Source organism: Lithobates pipiens, unplaced genomic scaffold, assembly GCF_037356315.1.
Source record: "Lithobates pipiens isolate NorthernLeopardFrog02 unplaced genomic scaffold, aLitPip1_a1.2 Scaffold_30, whole genome shotgun sequence".
NCBI classification, from domain to species: domain Eukaryota; kingdom Metazoa; phylum Chordata; class Amphibia; order Anura; family Ranidae; genus Lithobates; species Lithobates pipiens.
The window spans coordinates 69,963,198-69,984,825 of NW_027507791.1; the positions used below are offsets into that span (position 1 = coordinate 69,963,198).

At 42.1% G+C, this 21,628-nt stretch overlaps 1 protein-coding gene across 2 annotated transcripts in view; it reads left to right on the forward strand.

Annotated features, from left to right (window-relative positions):
* RTN1 (reticulon 1) overlaps positions 1 to 21,628 on the forward strand; it is a 279,807-nt gene that overhangs the window by 248,084 nt on the left and 10,095 nt on the right. Inside the window, exons 1-4 of one of the 2 annotated variants that reach the window (XM_077464394.1) lie at positions 887 to 1,098; positions 17,780 to 17,987; positions 19,673 to 19,811; positions 21,333 to 21,402. In XM_077464394.1, coding sequence (XP_077320520.1) covers positions 1,038 to 1,098; positions 17,780 to 17,987; positions 19,673 to 19,811; positions 21,333 to 21,402 — 478 coding nt within the window. In that variant the 5' untranslated portion in view covers positions 887 to 1,037. Of the gene's footprint in view, positions 1 to 886; positions 1,099 to 17,779; positions 17,988 to 19,672; positions 19,812 to 21,332; positions 21,403 to 21,628 lie in introns of those variants that run through there. The other variant, XM_077464393.1, reaches the window with a different exon arrangement.

Below are 21,628 nucleotides of genomic sequence, written 5' to 3' on the forward strand. Positions count from 1 at the left end.
CAGGGGAATACCAATAATGAGGGTGTAGACAGTAATACAATCGTACTTCCTCTTGTGTCCATAGGGATGAGAAGTGCAGGGGAATACCAATTGTGAGGGTGTAGACAGGAATTCAATCATACTTCCTGTTGTGTCCCTAGGGATGGGAAGTGCAGAGGAATACCAATAATGAGGGTGTAGACAGTAATACAATCGTACTTCCTGTTGTGTCCCTAGGGATGGGAAGTGCAGGGAATACCAATAATGAGGGTGTAGACAGTAATACAATCGTACTTCCTCTTGTGTCCATAGGGATGAGAAGTGCAGGGGAATACCAATTGTGAGGGTGTAGACAGGAATACAATCATACTTCCAGTTGTGTCCCTAGGGATGGGAAGTGAGGGTGTAGACAGTAATACAATCGTACTTCCTGTTGTGTCCCTTCTTTGCTATATCCAAAGTTTAAAAAAAAGGCTGAATTAGGATTTAAGCACCCCCTTACCTTCTGAATTCTATTAATAATATTAATTGTATTTAAAATAAAACTGTGGTATTATCAGTTGAATGATGGTAAATTCTGATTCAGTTGAGATGACAGTGTATGAGGTGACTATAAAGAAAAACAAGGGACGCAGTGGTAATCAGGACAGTGAGCCAGGCTCGTCTTCGCTCAGCTATGCATCATCTCTGCATTTGTCATACAAACAGATGGAATGCTTATACTGCCCTATGCATGTTGTAAAGCCCTCGATTTAGTCTGGATTTTTTTTTTGCTGTAAAGCTTCCCAGCAAATGCATTTCAGTTCAAAGGCAACTGTGCATCCCTTTTCTAATGATACATCCCTGAGGCAATCACATCACCTTGCTGATTTGCTGCAGTGGAGACTGCAGCGTCTACACTGTGCCCTCCCCCTTCTCTCCCGTTCTGCTTAGAGCATCAGTCTGTAGCTAGTGCATGTAAGCAAGTCTGGTCCTTTCGCCTATTCATGCTTTGGAATGCTGTAGCAAAAATACAGCGCCTCCGAAGAAAGCACTAGTGACTCCCCAGCCCTACAAGGATGCAGGCCAGTGCAGACTCCACCAGGATGGAATGTTTCTGGAGCAACTGGAAATGCCAGGGTAATGTTCGCTCGATCGTGAGCCATGCACGACATACACAATGACACCTCCTGCATGCCTTATTCCTGAGAACACCCATTTTTTTATTTTTTTCGTTCACCTGCGAGCTATCCTTTACGATCTGTATTATCCATCTTCCGCTTTTAATCACGACCTTTGCATGCCAGTCATACCATTTCTTTTGTTACATGGAAATGCATATCATGATAGGAGAATTTAATGTCTATACACAATGCCAGCTTTGTGCTCTTTAAAAGGTTTTCTTTTAATGTTCTAGAAAATACTATGCTTTTGAGAATATTTATGGCAAGGAACAACGCTCTAGGCTTATATTAAAGGGACTCCCTTCCAGGGAGGGGGGACACGCCCATGTAATATCCCTGTCTGTCTCTACACAAAGAAATCTGTGCTTAGACTGTACCCGTAATATCCGAATATAAAGATAGAAGTAACCCCAGGTGGATGTTTTTGTAAAAAAAAAATGATTTTATGGCAATAAATTGAATTGGCTGTTTTGCAATAACATACTAGGTTGGGCGATAGCCGCCCAAGGGCCAGGATGGTGTCGTTAGGGTTGGTTTTTAGGCAAAGCTAAGGGTTTAATTTAATTTTAGTGAAGCGTTTCTTAATATTAGCTCTGGGTGTGGCTTGTGAATCTCCCCTTCTGTCTGCTTTTTCAGCCATGTTGTCAGTGTCCTGCCTGCATCCTTTGTTATAGTTAAAAAAAAAAAAATCCGTGCCAGGCTCGGCTGTCAGCTGAGAATTTAACGTCTCAGTCACAATCAGAATTGCGTTTTTTTTATCTGCTGATTTCCTTATTTTAATTGGGTGTTTCTGCAACGACAGGCCATGAGGAGGCATTTGCAAAATCTAGATAAAAGAAAAAACAAAAAAAAAAAAAAAAACAGTATAGAGAAAATCAGGCCCATTGCTTGTTTTTCATAGGAAAATTAGGATATTTGTCATAATAATTGCATGTAGGCTGTATGTATTTATGCTTGTTATGCTGAGAACGGTGGCTCCAAGTCCTCAGTTGCCGTGGTTACAAAACTCAGTCGGCTTTCAGTCCTGTAGTGATAAAGCAAATTTACCCTTTGCTTGCTGCACGGGCCTAAAAAAGATGGCTGGCAAGCCCAATTGGGTTTATGCCAGAACAAGGTTTTTTTTTTTTTTTTTTTTTTGGTCATTTGGGGATTTTTTTTAATTTTTTTTATTTATTTATTTAACCTTTATTTATCATTTGGGGATTTATTTTATTTTATTTATTTTATTCGTTTTATTTTGTCTTTCTTGAAAGCATCTCTGGTCTCCTTTCTTAATCTGCTATGTGTTTCAGAAGCAGCCCCTTTTATCTTTCTTTCCAGAATGTCCTAGAGCTCCACACCTAATAAGAATTTTCTCAGTGGAGGTTGGGTGCAGTGCTGGTTACCACGCATGTCTGAGGCCTGGCTGGAATTTCTATGCCATAATGGTAGTGGAGAGGTGCTTCTTTTATTTTTTTTATATTTTTTTTGCATTGCAGATCACAGAAAAATACCTTGGACATTTTGAAATCTGACTTTGCTTCATATGTCATGTGTTTAGGCCTATGCTGCACAAGCGATTTATAATGATTTAATGAAAAATAACGCAATTCCGTTTCATTTAGCTCAAACTACAGCCATTGTACGAGCACTGATATTTAACCCTTTTATTGTAAGTCTGTTTTTTTCTTTTTTTTTTTTCTGTTCAATGCAGGCCTCTGATCTGATATTGGTAATGCTTGTGTCTTGTGGTTAAATTTAATTTAGCATTGCAATCTACAGGCCAAAAATTGAGAAGATTAATTGAAATTTGAAAATCAATCAATGACAGCTGCAACATTGTATGCTAGTGGGAAATATTAGTCTAAACTATTTTCCAGCTTGTTAAAAAATCAATCACTGCACAGTAGAATTTTACGAGAAATATTATCACTTTAGACTCGCTTCAGAATGATTTTCCAAGGCAAAATCAATCTCTGCAGACAATATTTTTTTCCAGAAATATTAACAGTAGTAATTAGAGTAAAGGACAATTACAGCGTTTGCTACTGTTTAAAGCACAGATCATCAGAAATAATGAATTGCCCTAATATTCAGGTTCTTTGAGTGTTATGACTGTTCCTTTAAAGTGGTATTAAACCCAAAAACCAAAGATGTTATCTACTGCACTTGCCAATCATTAGGTGTGGTGACTGCCTTAATTTTTAGTCTTTTTTTTCTTTTTTTACCTGCTGATCTGGCCAGCAACACATCTCCTCCTCGCACTCTGGATTAAGAAGCACAGGGGGCACATTTGCACATCTGCATTGTCAGTCGGGGGGGAGGGGAGTATTAAATGTACTAGCAGATTTAAATACACTAATACATGGGTCTCCAAACTTTCTAAACAAAGTATATACAAAATATGAGGCTAACATTGTTGACTGGTTGGAAGTGACCCTAATGGGGGGCAGCATGGCAGTGCTTCTAGATGGGCACCCCAGCCAGAAAGTTTATTCACTGTTCCATGCTGCCTTACCGCCTCCCCCCCTGCGGAGTCCATTCAGCACATGATTGGCCGCACAGACCTGAGAACTGTCACATAAGAGGAATAAGAAGGATTCATCCTGCACTTGTACCTCTAGAGGCCAAAATGGATAATTGAGGGACACTGCATGCGGTGACACCTCATGCAACAGGTAACAATGAACCAGTACTTAAAGAATCATTTGAAGATATTTTTCATTCATAATCTGCGAAAGGCAACAAGGTCAAATTTTTAAGGATGGGCAGTTCCTTTTTACCAAAGTGCAATACACATAGGGTTGCCACCTTTTATTCAAGCCAAACCTGAACATTTTAGCGGCACATCACATTTTTTTTTTAAGAGTGAACGCTGGTGTAAAGGGAACTGTGATTTAAGGGGGCTTCTGCTCACCAAAGCTCCTGCTTACATCTGCATTCCCAGCATTCCCCTTAAATCATGGTTCTGAAAGCCCCCCTTACATCAGAGTCCGCAAAGCACCCCTTACATCTGAGTCCCCCTTACCTTAGTGTACTCACTTGCTCGGAGGCAGGAGAAAGAAGGTACGTTGTGGTACTTGGTTAGTTGGGGAGCATAGGTGTGTGCAACCTGGGCAGCAGGGGGAATCTGCACCACACTGGGTGATTAGGGTATGCCCAGGAACTCCTACCTTGGAGGGGCCACAGTCCAGTCTGAAAAATGTGTCTGGGTTTCAGGCAGTCTGAAACCTGGACACATGATTCAAAACCCGGACTGTCCGGGTGAATCCTGGACAGATGGCAACCCTAAATACACATGGTGGTCCAGCACATTTCATTTACTGCAGATAAAGTGGGCCATGTAAGTACCCAAAAAGTTGGTCTTGCTGTTAAAAGGTAGCTTTTTTTTTTTGTTAAAAAAATAAATAACAAACATGTCATACTTATCTGCTCTGTGCAGTGGTTTTGCACAGAGCAGCCCCAATCCTCCTCTTGCTGGGTTCCCCCGCGGGCGCTTCTGCCGGGTGCCCCCATACCATAGCCAGCAGCTTGCTACAGGGGCACCTGAGCAGGCTCGCTCCTACACTGTGTGTCCATTCATGCGCGGAGTGTGGCTTGGCCCCACCCCCCATCATCTCCTAATTGGCTCACTGGCTGTGATTGACAGTAGCAGGAGCCAATGGCTCCCACTGCTGTCTCAGCCAATGAGATCCAGGAGATCTTCTGTTTTTTCGCACATCGCTGGATCAAGACGGAACCCAGGGAATGAAGGTAAAAAAGCTTTAGCCTTTACAACCACTTTAAAAGAAATGCATTGAGAGTGCCCTTACTGGTCACAGAGGCAGCCAAATTGGACAATGAATTGACAGATGGTGGGATTTATCAAAAAAGCCAGGAAAAGTCAGGCCCCGGTACCAACATGACAAACCAGAGAGGGGAACAGAAGAGATTAATATTAATATGCTGTTAGGCAGGACTTTTACTTTTAACATTTTTAAACAGTTTTCAAGTTTGTTTTCATAAGGAAGAGCAAAGGACAATGATGGCTGTGTAGGCAAAATCACATCAATTTCTTAATCCTTACTTCTTCTGGTTCCTTTGTTACTGCTTTGGCTAAATGGGGACAGCTGGGATGGGTGCCCTCCATCAGTATAGCGTTAAAAGAACCATGAAAATCATCTGTTGCTATGCATTAAAGTGATTATAAAGGCAGAAGTTTTTTTTTTTATCTTTAGAATGCATTAAGATAAAAAGCCTTCTGTGTGCAGCTGCCCTCCTTCGGCCTTCCTAATACTTGCCTGAGCCCATCTCTATCCAGCTACATCGAGTGCCTTAGCTGTCCGGGACTCTCCCTCCTGATTGGCTGAGACACAGCAGCGGCGCCATTGGCCCCTGTCTGCTGTCAATCAAACACAATTAGCCTTCAGGAGAGAGAGGGGACGGGGCTGAACCGCAGCTCAATGTCTGAATGGATACATAGAGCTGCAGCTCTGCTTGGGTGTCCCCATAGCAAGCTGCTTGCTGTGGAGGCACTCAACAGAAGGGAGGGGCCAGGAAATCCAGCCAGGGACCTGAGAAGAGGAGGATATGGGCTGCCTTATGCAAACCACTGCACAGAGCAAGTAAGTATAATATGTTTGTTATTTTAATAGAAAAAAATCTAATTGCCATTGCATTTCTTGGTACTTTAAAAATGTAGATATAAATCTGCCTCTCATTTTAAGCATTGAGGTAACAAATTCATAGGTTCGCTATACTGACGTTTTTTCTGTTTGTTATTAGTTGACATTTTTATTCCTCCAACCCAAACTCTTTCACATGGGTGGCTGGAGGGGTGGTTAAAACAGGCAGTTAAGCCACAACTTTGCTGCCCCCTAACTGCCCACCTAATGCCTACCAAACAAGCAGGGGGGTTGTGCGCATGTCGTGCAAATTAATTGCAGCTTGTCAAGTTGACAGGCAGCACTGCCTGTCAGGCATGGCCATTCAGGTCAATGGGGCTGGGGTTGCACTGCAACCATGCGCCAAACGCTTGGCTCACAGTTGCAGCACATTGGTGCCATTGAAAACTGCCATTCTGAGAAAAAAACAGGTATTGTGCAGGTGGAAGCATTGTCTCCTGGATGCTTGATAACAGCATCTTAGCTACGTTCTGAAAGTGATCCACTGCACATCACTTTTCAGAGAATATGTGAACCTAACCCAAAATATATTTTTTTTTTCTTGAGTTTTAATAACTGAAATTGTTAAAAAAGTATACCCTTTTCTGAGAATAAAAACCCTCTATCCCAAGGCCATGATTATGATGACTCACATTTGGAAACTAAATGGATCTATCAAGCACAGACTTATACCCCGTTTGAGATGAATATCGAATGGGATATTAATGCGTTTATTAATGATGGTTGGATGATTAGATATTTTTGTATGATTTTCATTTATATTTATGGGAATATGTTGTCCCTACTACCACAAGAGGTCGCTACTCTAGAAGTCCACACGCACTCATTCCTCCCATTTATTACCCAGTCGATAAAAGAGAATTCATTTTTATATCTTTTATCTTATTGATGTTTATAGTTCATGTTTGAATGAATTTGGTTGTTATTTTTCAAATTTTTGTTGTTTTTAACAATCAAATTTTCTTAATCTACTTTTACTTTACCACTGGTGATGTATTTCAGCCTTTCAGGCTTTTTATTGGGTGGTATTTTTTGGTAGAGATACCGTAGTTTTTAGTTTTTCTGGTTTATGGAGCTCGTTCTTTGGGCCAGTATAAAACTTTATTATCATTATCTTCAAATTTGCATTTTTTTATACGGTTGTGCTCTGTGAGGTGATTAAAGCCACTATCCAGGACGCACTGTATTATTTTGGCGTATAGGTTTATATTATCCTTCCCCCATTTTCTTTTATGAAATACTTTCCCAGACTATGAATTATGTTATCTTCCGGCTAGTGGAACACATCTTATACTATGTGTCCTTCATTTCCGGGAGGCGTGCTCTGAAGGCCGGGAGATTACGTTCTGTGTGTATGGAACGCAGGCACCTTCCGGAGCATGCATTTCAAGAGCTGAGCAGGGAGGACTTCCGCCTTTTGGAACGCATGTGATATCCGATTTTTCTATCCACGCCCACCCACTATATAAATAACTAACGTCACGCATCATGGCCACACCCCTGAAGATGCACGTTTGAGTGAGGGATGGATGGCGTAGTGAAGTGGGCGGAGGAGTGACCATCTTTTGTCGGTAGGAAGCGCGGGATGCTTTCCTTATGCTTATATCTTATTTATTACATGTGAGTTTTAAATACAGCTTTCATAGAATAAAGTTACCTTTTTGTCGGATGTCTGCACAATGAAAGTGTTACTTCCATCATTTATATGTGACCGACGTGCTATACCATTGGAGCATACTCTCTAGCTAAAGGGTTTGTCGAGATTGGGGTGATTTCATCTGGTTGGTTAGTGGAAGAAAGGCTTCTTGCAGACACCTAGTGAACCGTTGAAGTCCAGGAGAAAACGTGGTCAAAACGCATTCAACCTGAATTAAATGTGTATATCCCATGCACTGGCGGTAAGAGTCAGTATATTTGGGTGTTGGTGATGGCTTTTTCCTCAGCATATTGAATACCTTTGATGAATTTTATTTAATTTATATCAAATTTCAAATTTTTTGATGAACTTTCTGTTTATCATCTTTTTTTAAGCGCTACACCCTATATCCCTATGTTTATGATGAGTCTGAAACCTAGATGTAAAGTTTCTATAAAATTTCATTACAGAAATATTTAGACTGGCAGTGAGTGTGCGATTTTATCAATAAAGAGCAAAGTAAGAAAGTCACTTGATATTCCTTCTCCCTATCCGCACATACTCATCTTTTCGATATATACCCCCACAACAACATTCAGCCCTTGGGAGTAAGGAAACACAGCCCATTTTGGACACCAAACCAATTTGAAGGAGCTTACACAGGGCATGGACTTTCTCTCCGCCCCATTGTGAGAGTGCTAGACCAATCACCAGTCACCAATGCTGACATGTGAGAGAGAAGAAATCACATGGCTCCTCCATACCCAGAAGTTCCAGATATCTGTCTTTGCACCTGGTGGCTAAACAGAGCAACGAGGAGCAAGTAAAGGTGAGTATGTGCTGCTGGGGAAGTGGAAAGGTAAGTGACCATGTTGGGAAGGAAAGAAAGTCGCCAAGAAGGCATGGTGTAGCACAGTTTATTTCAAAATCAAATATGATTGGGGTGACAGTAGGCGGCCAAAGGTGTAAAAAAAAAACAGGACAGTATATACGGGAGCTGCGGTCTGTATCTGGAGGAGCAGAGTGGTAAAGCTGTGTTGGGGAAGGCAGCAGAGCAAGGAATCCATCCAGAGAGAGCCGAGGCCAAACAGACCAGGATCGCCGTGGTGAATTATCCAAACCTGGAATGTCTGCCCAAGGAGAGTGTCTCCAGCTGGTGTGAGTGTGTGTGTGCTATCAGCCCAACAATTGTGGTAGTCAATAGGAACGTGTTTCGGAAGCTACGCCTCCTTCATCAGCCTGTAGAATCAAGTAACCTCCGGGAATTTAAAGAAGCAGCTGTTTAACCTGTTAACACCCAGTTAATTAAGGCAATTGACGGAAACCGCAGATATAAGTGCAGTGGTACCAGGAGGAGCTGCTGAAATTATTACAAAATATATTAAAAATATATGAAAAAAACATAGAAAAAACGTGTGTGTGTATATATAGTATCTCACAAAAGTGAAGTACACCCCTCACATTTTTGGAAATATTTTATTATATCTTTTCATGTGACAACACTGAAGAAATTACACTTTGCTACAATGTAAAGTACTGAGTGTACAGCTTGTATAACTGTGTATATTTGCTGTTCCCTCAAAATAACTCAACACAGCCATTAATGTCTAAACCGCTGGCAACAAAGTTAAAATGTACAAATTGGGTCCACAGTGTCAATATTTTGTGTGCCCACCATTATTTTCCTACACTGCCTTAACCCTCTTGGGTATGGAGTTCACCAGAGCTTCACAGGTTGCCACTGGAGTCCTCTTCCACTCCTCCATGAAGACATCACAGAGCTGGTGGATGTTAGAGACCTTGCGCTCCTCCACCTTCCATTTGAGGATGCCCCACAGATTCTCAATGGGGTTTAGATCTGGAGACATGCTTGGCCAGTTCATCACCTTTACCCTCAGCTTCTTTAGCAAGGCAGTGGTCGTCTTGGAGGTGTGTTTGGAGTCATTATCATGTTGGAATACTGCCCTGTGGCCCAGTCTTCGAAGGGAGGGGATCATGCTCTGCTTCAGTATGTCCCAGTACATGTTTGCATTCATGGTTCCCTCAATAAACTGTAGCTCTCCAGTGCCAGCAGCACTCATGCAGATCCAGACCATGACACTCCCATCATCATGTTTGACTGTAGGCAAGACACACTTGCCTTTGTACTCCTCACAGGGTTGCCGCCACACACGCTTGACACCATCTGAACTAAAAAGGTTTATCTTGGTTCCAGTAATCCATGTCCTTAGTCTGCTTGTCTTCAGCAAACAGGCTTTCTTGTGCATCTTCTTAAGAAGAGGCATCCTCCTAGGATGACAGCCATGCATTTCATGCAGTGTGCAGCATATGGTCTGAGCACTGACAGGCACCCCTTCAACCTCTGCAGCAATGCTGGCAGCACTCATACGGTTATTTCCCAAAGACAACCTCTAGATATGACGCTGAGCACTCAACTTCTTTGGTCGACCATGGTGAGGCCTGCTCTGAGTGGAACCTGTCTTGGTCTTGGCCGCCATCCTGCAGCTCAGTTTCAGGGTCTTGCCAATCTTCTTATAGCCTAGGTCGTCTTTATGTAGAGCAACAATTCTTTTTTTCAGATCCTCAGAGTTCTTTGTCATGAGGTAGCATATTGAACTTCCAGTGACCAGTATGAGAGAGTGAGAGCGATAACACCAAATTTAACACTCCTGCTCCCTATTCACACCTGAGACCTTGTAACACAAACGAGTCAAATTACACAGGGAAGGAAAAATGGCTAATTGGGCCCAATTTGGAAATTTTCACTTAGGGGTGTACTCACTTTTGTGCCAGTGGTTTAGACATTAATGGCTGTGTTTTGAGTTATTTTGAGGGGACAGAAATGTGCACTGTTATACAAGCTGTACACACACTACTTTACATTGTAGCAAAGTGTCATTTCTTTAGTGTTGTCACATGAAAAGAAATTAAAATATTTACAAAAAATGTGAGGGCTGTACTCACTTTTGTTAGATACTGTACATTCATTTGGCCAATCAATAACTTGACCATTTGTGTTAAAATGTAATTATATGGGGACCTTGCCAAAACACAGCACAGGGAATCAGCATCCCTGTTCTGTCCATGTGCGGGTCCAAGCTGTTACCACTGGTTGTCTGTGATAGCCGGTGTTCTGCCGTATAGTGTCCGGCCATCAAATAGTGTCCGCCTCGTACTGCACATGTGCAGTACGGAGCAGACGAAGCTTCGGAAGATCTCTGATGCTGAACGGCGCCTGCGCCGTGAGTGGAGGTGGTAGCCCCACCATCCAAGCGGACATAGGGTTGTGAATATTAGAGGGCCCCTTGCTGCGCTCGGCTCTTTTGTATTCCTACTCTATGTCCACTTGGATGGTGGGGCTAGAACCTGGACTCACGGCGCAGGCGCCATTCATCCTCGCCAATTTTCGGAATCTGTGTTGCTGTGTACTGCGCATGCGCAGTACGCAGCGGACACTATCGGATGGAGGACGTTATATGACAAGACACCGGCATCCAGAACTAAGCCCATGAGCTGACATAAGCAGCTCCTGAGATTCTGATGTTTCTACATTTTCACATAGCTGCATTTCTATAGAGGTAAATGTCAACACTATCATTCGACATAGTGTTTAGATTGGGAGCGTAGTGATGTCACAAAAGTGAAGTCACCACACTTCCTGTTACTATAGAGGCTCACGCAGAGCTGTTTTTCTATCCTAAAATAAACAAAAAATATTCACCCTCAAAAAGAATTCCTAGGTTTCAACAATGATGCCAGATGATCTAATTGACATTTGCGTTCACGGCATAGGCATCAAAGACTCACATACTGTAAGTAATGCAATGTCATTCAAATTTATAGCGATTACAAACCTGTGAAAAATTTGCCACAATGCTAATTTGTGCCCTTGTCAAGCTAAATATTTACAGTTTTGTGCCGCCTACATGCGTCGCAATATAGCTCTGAAATAGGAACACATGTAAAACATTTTATTTAATTTACTTAAGCACTTAAAAAGACAAGTTCGAGATTTTTTTTTTTTAAACTAAAAAAATATAGGATTTTTTTTTTGTTTTACTATTTATTCCCAATAAAAACCAAGGAAAGAAAAATATATGTATTCAAATTATCTACCAAATTAAAGCCCGCTTTGACACAAAAAAAAGGGGTAGACCGCAAACGCTAATGGGTATCATGTACAAAACTGAGGCTCTGCTGAAATGTAAAAAAAAGCACCTCTGGGACTCAAAGGGATTTCAGGAGAAAAAGGCCTGATAACGTAAAGCAATATTAATCCCAAAAGCAATTTTTTTTTATATTGCAGTCTACCAATTCTTAGATGTGCTGTCTGTATTTGTTTTCTTTTTATGCTTTCTTTCTCCTATTTTCATTTGGTGATCCAGCCAGTAAGGGATGAGACAAACCATTTAAAATGTTATGTGAACCCTCACCTCGTAAAACAACCTATTCAGTTTAAAATAAAAATGAACGACAAACTATTTGTGTATAGATGTAAAAAAATAAACATTCTAAACACTTTTCCCCCTTTTTATAAGTGATCATATTCTCTCTGTCCCCTCTGTTCTCAACTGCATAAGAGCTGGAGGGAGGAGAAGCAACAGGACACTGATCTTGCCAGTGAACGCCTGTGCAGGTCGGGTGTGTCAGGACAAAGCTAATCATTGTTGAAGAGCAGGTTAGCACAGCTAGAAAACTGACCACGCTGTGCTCTCATGCCTACTGTGGTCGGTTTTCAATAGGAAAGCAGAGGGACCGGCAGGAACACCAGGGATTTTACACAAAGGAAGCAATACAAGGAGAACAGGATACTTTCTCATACAAGTACATGGTACAGCAGTCACATATCAGGAATATTACATGTTGGGATAAGATATTCTTTAACAATGATAGGGGGTGCTTACAATGATCAGCCTTTATTTATTTTTGCAAAAGGCTTATCCTAAGGCAGGCCATACATCATTAATTTTCTTTCGTTTGATCATTGGGTTGGATGTGGGGATGGGGTAAACCCTCCCATGGAGCTATTGTATTCTGACAAGCTTCCCCCCAGCACCCCCGACACCCCTGGCTATATGAAGAAAACATTTTCCCTTACAGGAATAAATATTTTTTTTTTCATTTTGGTAGGTGGAAAACTGAATTCATTCAAAGCATTTCATTCCTATTGTATGTCAATACAGTGTGAACAAGGCATCTTGGGCAATCTGTCAAAAATGCAATTGTAGCATTTTCTGTAATTTTTGACATTACATGTACTCCAGTTTTTAAAGTTACAAATGGAATGTCTTGTTGTAGAATTGAAGTGAAATATAATGGTAAAGCTCACACTGTATATAGAATAGAAAGAACTGTATAGGCTGTATATACCATCAGGCACTCTTTGCCAGTGCCTAGGACAGCAGAGTCTCTGTTGACGGGCTTTTGTTTTGCATTCCCATAGAAGTGTTGAAGCAGGTCAAATGCAAATCAGAAGAAGGTCACATGCACTTGTCAGTGTTAATTCACATTTCAAACTGATGTTAAGCTTTAGCCATTGACACAAGTCCAGAGCCCATTGACACAGGCCCTTGGTGGGGGCAGCACCAGTCCACAAAATATACAAATTGTGGTAACTATTTTCCTCTTTTTCTCCCTCTTCTGTTCACCTCTGGACATTTATGTGTTAAAATGACACCAAACTCTGGTTGAAATATTTTTTTTTTAAGTACTGTATGTATCCCTAAAGCGGATCTTTACCCCCACGAGACACTTCCCTCCTATCCACACCTTTCTCCCCTCGTCTAGGCCCTGTGCCTAGAGGAATGACGTGCACTGTCCACCCTTTGCTTCTGGGATATGCACGTCACATATCCCAGGAGGCAAAGTGCATCAATCAGAAAGGAGGAGGGTGGTGTGCCTGGTGTCACATCATCAGGAGGTGTGCCGGCTGAACCAGGAAGAACTGGCAGGCCTCTTGATTATGGTGGCAGAGAACAAGAGGATCTTAGCAGGACAACGATGAATCCTATGGGTGGCTGAGTATTGAAAATCTACACAACAGACCACCTAGTAAAGCGGGGGGGCCTCAGAGATCCACTTTAAAGTGATATTAAAGTATCATTTTTATGCGTTATCCTTCCTCCTCCAGTTGCTTCCTTTTTTTTTTTTTTTTTTTTTTACAAACATCGGGGTAAAGGAGTCATCCCGACAATTAAGACATATCAATACATTGCCCAACAACCAGAAGGAACTCATTGGTAATAATCACCACCCCAAAGGTAATTAAGGGTAAAATTGTCCCCTAGGGACAAAGTTATGTGCAATCCATCCATGGCTGCCATATTTTTTCGCATTTCTAGGGACAGTTTTTATTATTATATATCAGTTTATACATTGGTAGAACCCAGATGATGATTGATTCCCAATCGTAGGAAAGGGGGAAGCCCACTTAAAGAGTTTTTCCTTTTTAGCTTATACAGCAAATATGAAAACAACAACTTGGTATACCTAGGTCTTTGCTCATCATCATGAATTCCCAGCAGTGCCAATTCAGGTGTACAAGGGAGAGACAGCTGTAGATGGCAGTTGATGAAATCAAGAACCACCAACCAAAACTGTGCTTCCCGTTGACATTTGCAAAACATATGAAAGTACCCTCAGCCGTGTAACATCTAGTACAGACCGAGGAACGTTGTGGCTACATCTTTTTGCAATCTCTGTGGCGTGAAGTACATTCTATGGAGGAATTTTGTCTGAATTAATTTATCTTTAGAAGTTATCATCAGCCTAGAGCTATCCTTAAAACATTCTTCCCATATTTCCCTATCTAATGCAGGAATATTTACATGCCATTGTTGCCAAAGCCTATCCATCTTAGGTGACTGCACACTGAGAAGAGCCAGATAAAGCGCGGATAAGGGCTTAGTCAAAGCCTCCTGCGCCAAAAGCTCCTCTATCGGGTCCGTCTCAAGGATAGGGGGATTCGGAAATTGGGAACGTACAGCATGTTGCAGTTGTAAGTAATGGAAGTACATCCAGTGAGGTAGTCTAAAATTAGCCGACAGTGCCCCAAATGATAAAAACGTTCCTGTAGGCAAAATATCCCTCAGTCTCCGAACACCAAATTTAGCCCAGACCTGTGGGTCAGGGAGCATCATCATGTGTGGAAAGGAGGGATTACCCCACAATGGTTGATAAGGAGACCAGTGATCAGGCTTGGAAAACCAAGCCCTGGCAGCTATCCACACTTTTAATGCCATTCTAGTAGAGAATGGAAGGGGTGGGTAGGCCCTCGACCCCCTGTATTATCAGATTACCTAGTTCTGTAAGTGATCCCAGTAGGGCCGCCTCCAGACAGACCACTGCATTTGTTCTAGAACCCACAAACCACCAGCGGACTGTAACGAGCACTGCCGCCCAAAAGTAGACTTGATAGTTAGGAAGGGCCAACCCACCATAACTAACCGGGAGCTGGAGGGTGGACCTCACCAGATGCAGAACACATAAAGGAATTTAGGGAGGAAAATCATTTTTAATATATTAATGCTACCCAAAACACTTAGGGGTAAGTTACACCAGGAGGTACATCTGTCTTTCAATTGTAATAGCATGGGGTGGATATTCAGGTTGTAGTATTTGTCCAAATCTCTGGACACCTTCATACCCAGATACTTATATTCCTCAACCCATACCAAGGGTGTAGGCGAAGCCGAGCTCCTGGCATCTACATCCAGTGGAAACAAAACTGATTACTCCAGTTTATCTTGACTCCCAAGAAATACCCAAACTCATCAAAGATAGAGAAGCCTGCAAGGAGGAGTTTGTGTCTCTTAGGTAGGCCTTGGGGCCGATCCACCAACACTCAACAATCCGGGAGTTCTGTATAAGAATGGCCAATGGCTCAAGTGCTAGAGCAAATGGTCCTCTGGCCAGGGGGAATAGCGCTGAGATCCTGTCATTAGTGCGGACTCTGGCTTTGGGAGTTCTATACAACATTTCCAAACACTGGAGACATTTGGGGTCAAATCCAAACCTACGTAACACGCTCCAGAGAAAGGGCCACTGAACCGAATCAAAGGTCTTTTCTGCATCTGATGCCACTACCTTTGTACCAACATGGTCATGATTGGCCGAGAGATTGAGAAAAAGGCAACGGATATTCCAGTTGCTTCCTTAGCATGCCAGGTGCTAAGGATGTGCTCTCCAGAGCCAGCCTATATACATCCATAGACATACACAGCGCTATTAAGCCATACCCCTGCTTTATGTCCTCCCATGAGTTTGACTGACAGCAGCAGGAGCCTATGGCTCATGTTGCTCTCAGTGTCTACTGTGAGACCAAGAAGTGAGGGGAGCAGTGCTTCAGCCAGGGCGGCCTTGGAGAGGTGAGAGAATCTAGGTAAAATAACTTTAAAAGAGAATTGTGGGTTTGGAGGTTTTTCCCCCATCATACTTGCCTAGGTGGATGCAGCATCCCTGCGATGCTGCATTTGTCCCCCGCTGCCTCTGTGCTGAGAGCCGAGCAATCGAACATCACCAATGGCTCAGTTCTCACAGCTCCCTGAACAGAGGGCTGCAGACTGTCAATCAGCATCTCTCCACTCATCTCCTCCACGCTCACTCAAACGCTGAGCTGTGGAAGGGTGGAGGGGGCTGTCTCAGTGGCTCGCTGAGAGGTTGAGACGGGTTTTAGTCCAGGCACCTGGCAGATCCAGACTCCCATTGTTGGGATGACAAGGTGGCATGACTGATTCCTGTGACGTCCAGAGAGCGGACCTTAGAAAACGGGTCACAGAAGTGCAAAACGAATTGCACTCCTCTGACCCATAGGAGAAGCTCAGCCAAACAAGCTTAGGCTGGACTTTTCCTTTAATACAGAGCATGCATTAAGGTAAAAAACTTTTTGACTTCAGAACCACTTTAACTTAGAAAAGTACCTTCTATTGCTCTCAGCCTCCTCCAAATCTCTGCATTCCTTTCTTTTTTAATTTTTATTTTTGTTTGCTGCTGTCATCGGATTCCTGTTAAAAGACAAGGATAAGATCAGGGTAAGGTGGATCAAGTGCTCACGTTATCCTCGCTTAACTGGAGCTGACACCAGCTGCGTTTTTGTTTAGATTTATTGCATGCTATCAGAGGTCTCTCTCTCCTTAATTGAGCCATATAGACCTACAGGATGAGATTTCCATACTTCTAGTCTGATGTGGAGTACCATTGACACCCCCCGATCGGATGATCCATTGTTATACTATTGTGCCATGCCAGGCCTCCTATAATTTGGGGTCAGCGCTTCTGGTAAGCGGTTGAATGTACCTAGGCGATGGGTTCACTGATCACATTCAGTTATAGTAACACTTGTGGATACCATTGTTTGAGCATATTTACGCATATTCTTTGTTTATGAACATTTCACATAGCACCACTGTGTATTTTCAAGTAATATACAGTTGCACTTTGGATTGGATGCACTTTGAACACATCTGTGGACTTGATATATTGTTTTATCTTGGACTTTTTATTTTACCTACACATGTTTTTGGTTGTTCATGAATTTTTCACATAGCGCAACTATATTTTTTTTAGACATGGGTCCTTAAAAGCCTTTTACTGTACATAATGGAGAGAAGAGGGGTTTTTTTTTTTTTTACTGGTTTCCATTGAGATGGCAGACAAGACTGCATGAGTTTTCATGTTTAGGACTATAGAGGAGGTGACAGTGAGCAGACCAACATCTCTGGCATAGTGTGGGCAGGGGGATAACATATATCCAATTGCGAGTGCCAGCTTCTTGGCAACCTATTAATGGTCTGTGGCATTGGATGTGCCTTAAGCATGGTACGCACTTTACCTTTTTCTTTTTAATTCAATTAGCGAATTGCGCAAAATAGAAAAAAAAAGACAGATTTCCACATCAACACAAGCAATGTCATTAGACAGGCTTCTGTTGAACAGACAGCTGTACACATGGACTGAAAGTTGTTTGGTTCCTTCTATGTACCGGGCTTAAAACTTCAAATTTCACAAAATTTGGTATTTGGTACTGAGCACGTTGTATTTGGTACCAAGCAAGGAGGAGTCCTGGACCCCCAGCAGTTGGGTGATTAATAAGTTAGTGCCTGCTCTTGCATGGGCATTTTGGTTTATACACCATTTTGTGAAAGAGGCTTTAATAAATCATAAAAGTATCTAATGGTTTGAAATGCTGTAAGTGATACTGTGCATTATAGATAATCTGTGAATTGTTTGTGTTAAAGCTAAAATGATATTAGGCAAAGCATTTGAAGTACAGTACAGCTATATTTAAGTAAAAATTATTTCTGAATGTGAATGCAAAGCAATTGTATGACTAATTTTATACCCATTTTGATCTTTTACAGCTATTGACCTGTTATACTGGCGGGATGTGAAGCAGAGCGGAATTGTATTTGGAAGTGTCCTTCTGATGCTCTTCTCCCTGACCCAGTTCAGTGTGGTCAGTGTCATTGCCTACCTAGCACTTGCTGCCCTTTCAGCCACAATCAGCTTCAGAATCTACAAATCAGTTTTACAGGCTGTACAGAAAACCGATGAAGGCCATCCATTCAAGTAAGTCGTTTTAGCTAAATGCTTTGCTTATGTCAAACACAAGATAAAAGAGCTGAATTTAAAAAAATGAATATTTGCTAGTGGTGCCTAAGCAAAATTTCAATTTTTGTCTTGAATTTCTAAAAAATAACAGCCCACTTCCTGGTACGTAAGTGTGCCTAGGTACTCCTGAGCCTACAACTGTATATCTACAGTGTATTATAAAGGTACTTCTACCTCTGGTATTTTCAGGAGGTGTGAAGTGAGGTGTGATGTCATGACTTGTCTGACAGCCCTACCAAGATGTCAGCCTGGTATGGCAGAATAAAGCATGGTACGTCATTGATAGCTAGGGAAAGGATCAGCTTCAGGGGGACTACAGAGATTGATCATTAGTCCTTTGCTCTCTGCCTTTTTTGGCAGAGCTTCCAGAGTCTGCTTTATTCAGGCAAATGATTGTGCAAAGTACAGCAGCCCATAGGAACCTTTACATTTTGACATTTAAGCATAATGTTCTCAGAAAACTTTCCACTCCCTACTCTCCACACCTACACCAGCAGCAACTCTGTACTTGTGGCGTGGCATTGCATGGGACACACGTACTGTATATCTAATGCAGTCTGTGGAAATAAGGTTAGCATTGATCTCTCTGCCCAATGGGGCACTTTATTACTGTTAAACAGTGGCCTGGCACTAAGGCATAGTAGCAGAGTATTGGAAGCATGGTACGTGAATCATAGTACATTTTCTGTATGCCAGCTTGCTCCCCAACAGTACTAATGCAGTTTTCCAAAGGAAGAATGGAGCTGGATTCAGACCTGATAGGTGGTAGAGGACCTCATGGGAGCCTAGATCTTTGTTGCAGTTGTGACCTCAGTCAGGGCTGTCTCTAATATTGGTTGGACCATGGGCAAAACTTTTCTTGGGGAGGCCCCCCCCCCATGTAGTTTCGCTCTTCACCGGCTCTGAGACATAAAATAAATAGCAGCTAGACTCAAAATCAGAATCAGATCAGGCAGCTATTGCAATTGGTTGCCAGATGTTAGTGTATTATTACCACTCACTGACTGGTTGCTATAGGTTACAGCACACATTACAATATGAGATATCGGGACACAGCACATGACTAAAACTTCAAGGGACAAGGGAATTTAAACTGGGATAGTTGGCAAGTATGAGGAAGCTGCTGTGGGCCCCACAACAATGACAGGGCCCAGGGCAGCTGCCCCTTTTGCCCTGCCTTAAAGACGGCCCTGACCTCAGTAATCCTGCGGTGACTACCATACTGAGCTTGAGTTGGGTCCTTCTTTCGGTCTTCTTCAGATAGTCACATGGCTCCAAGTTCCTGCATCTCAACTACCCTTTATTGTTGATAGGACGAAGGGGGTGGATAAAGCAAAAGTAGACCCCAACAAGCTCCTTCTTCTTCCAATCACACTAAAACTTTGCTCTCCTTCCCTCTGCAACAGTAGTGATGTTGATTTCACTAATACAGTTAACCAATGAGCAGGCTGGAGATTACAGCTAATCTTATTAAGTAGCCAAACTCTTCAGGTAAAAGTTAGAGAGCTCCATCCTCTGGTGACCACCAGTCTGAGAATTCATGCTTTCCAAGTTTGAATGTTTTGACATGAAATCTCTTTTCATAACTTTGACAGACTCGTTATCTCCAACAATTAATGAACATTGCATTTGCTTTCTTGCAGAAACTATTTGGATGTGGAGATCTCCCTTTCCCAAGAACAGATCCAGAAATACACAGACTGCCTACAGGTGTACTTAAACAGCATAGTACGAGAGCTCAGGAGACTTTTCCTGGTACAGGACCTGGTTGATTCATTAAAGGTATGACTGATAACCATCAACTTATATGGTATTACTGATCATATCTACATAAAACCACACTGGTCCTTCCTCATTAATTAATATATAAAAAATAATAAATTCTGCGTTGCTCACAGACACCAGGCAGATTTAGACTTTAGATTACTTACTGTCAGAATGGAAAAATTGGCTTTACACACAGGCATCTCTGATAAACATGCTAATAAATAGGGTTTGTTGTAGTTCTATAAGTTTTCTAAATTTGTTTTAGAATTCACCGGTCTGTGAAAATACCAGAAAACACATATATATGTCTTCTATTCAGGTGCGTAATGACAGATCAGAGAACAGTTTTGATGGAGCCATCTGGAGACCTTTTTATTTAACAACTGGTATTGGCAACTGTGACAATACTGCCATTGACCTAAAGCTGGAATAAACTCTGTTGCTGACACCATGGCTTTTGCCATAATGTGCAAGCATTTTTCTGTTATGAAAAGATGCTGCACATATGGTAAGCAATAGACGTAAAATTGCACTTTAAAAATCTAGTTTACTCTATGTTTATCATAGATGGTGCAAATTTATTTCCTGCAATCACAGGGTTGCAGGAAAGAAATTTGCTTGATTCCCCCATCAACACAGACAGAGTTGATGCGGGAATCCCTCCTGCTGGGCCTTTTTCTTTTCTCAGGGGGGTCAGAGGGGATCCGGGAGAAGACAGTGATTATCGCTATCAGCTATAGCAGCCGATTGTGATAGTCGCAAGTAAATACGGAAGGCTGACTCAACTGATCAACTTGGTACATTCAGTCTGCCCATTAATGGCTCGAATCTCGGCCTGTTCCTGCTGAACCGGCTGAAATTCGAACCACGTATGGCCGGCCTAAAGATGGCCACACACTGATCTAAATTTGGCTAGTTCAGCAGGGACTGGACACATTTCAATCAGTGTGTGGCTGTCCTTGCTTGAAGAGACTTGTTTAAAAATGTACCCTAATCAGCTGTCACAATACAGTGTCCCGATGGGGAGATTTCCCCATCCACCTCCATCCACCTCGTTTTGTGTGGATTGAAGAATCTGTCAATCACTAATTAGCGCTGTCAACATTTGTGGACCTTGCTTTATTGACCCCAGGGTACTTAGTCTAAAGCCTATGTCACACTTGTTGCTGGAACAGTTCTTCAGTGACAGGAGAAAAAGGTGAAAAAATCAATTACCTGTTTCCATGGCATTGTTCCCCCAATGACCAGAAGTGCCAAGAGATGCTCCCTCCTGGCAGGGGGGTTCTGCAGCATTTTCACGAACAAGGGAGCAAAATCTCAATGTTCTGACCAGGGTGCTGCAGCGTGGAAACAGGTTTGTAGTTTAGCTCTGTCACTGGCAAGGTGAACACAAGTGTAATATTGTCCAGAGGTGCAAGGGCCTTGACCAGCAGACTACGTAACAATGGTTGAAAATTCTGTTTAATTTCGAATTATCATTTGCTCAATATGATTGACTATATAATACATTGCTTTTATCTGTTTGTTTTTTTCTAGTTTGCAGTACTAATGTGGCTGCTGACATATGTCGGAGCTCTGTTTAATGGACTTACACTCCTTATTATGGGTAAGTGGCCTGACTTTGAATTGTAATAACGATTTGTTACTAAGTGATGAAGTGATGCCATTTTAAGAATACAGCTAGTAATTCAATACAAGTTTGATATTACTGACATGGATTTACATTGATCTTTGTGCATGTGGCATGTGTGGACTAATGCACATATGTGAGTGTGAATGGGCCCAGAGAGTTTCCCTTAGTTTTTCATAAATAACTACAACATATAGATGTG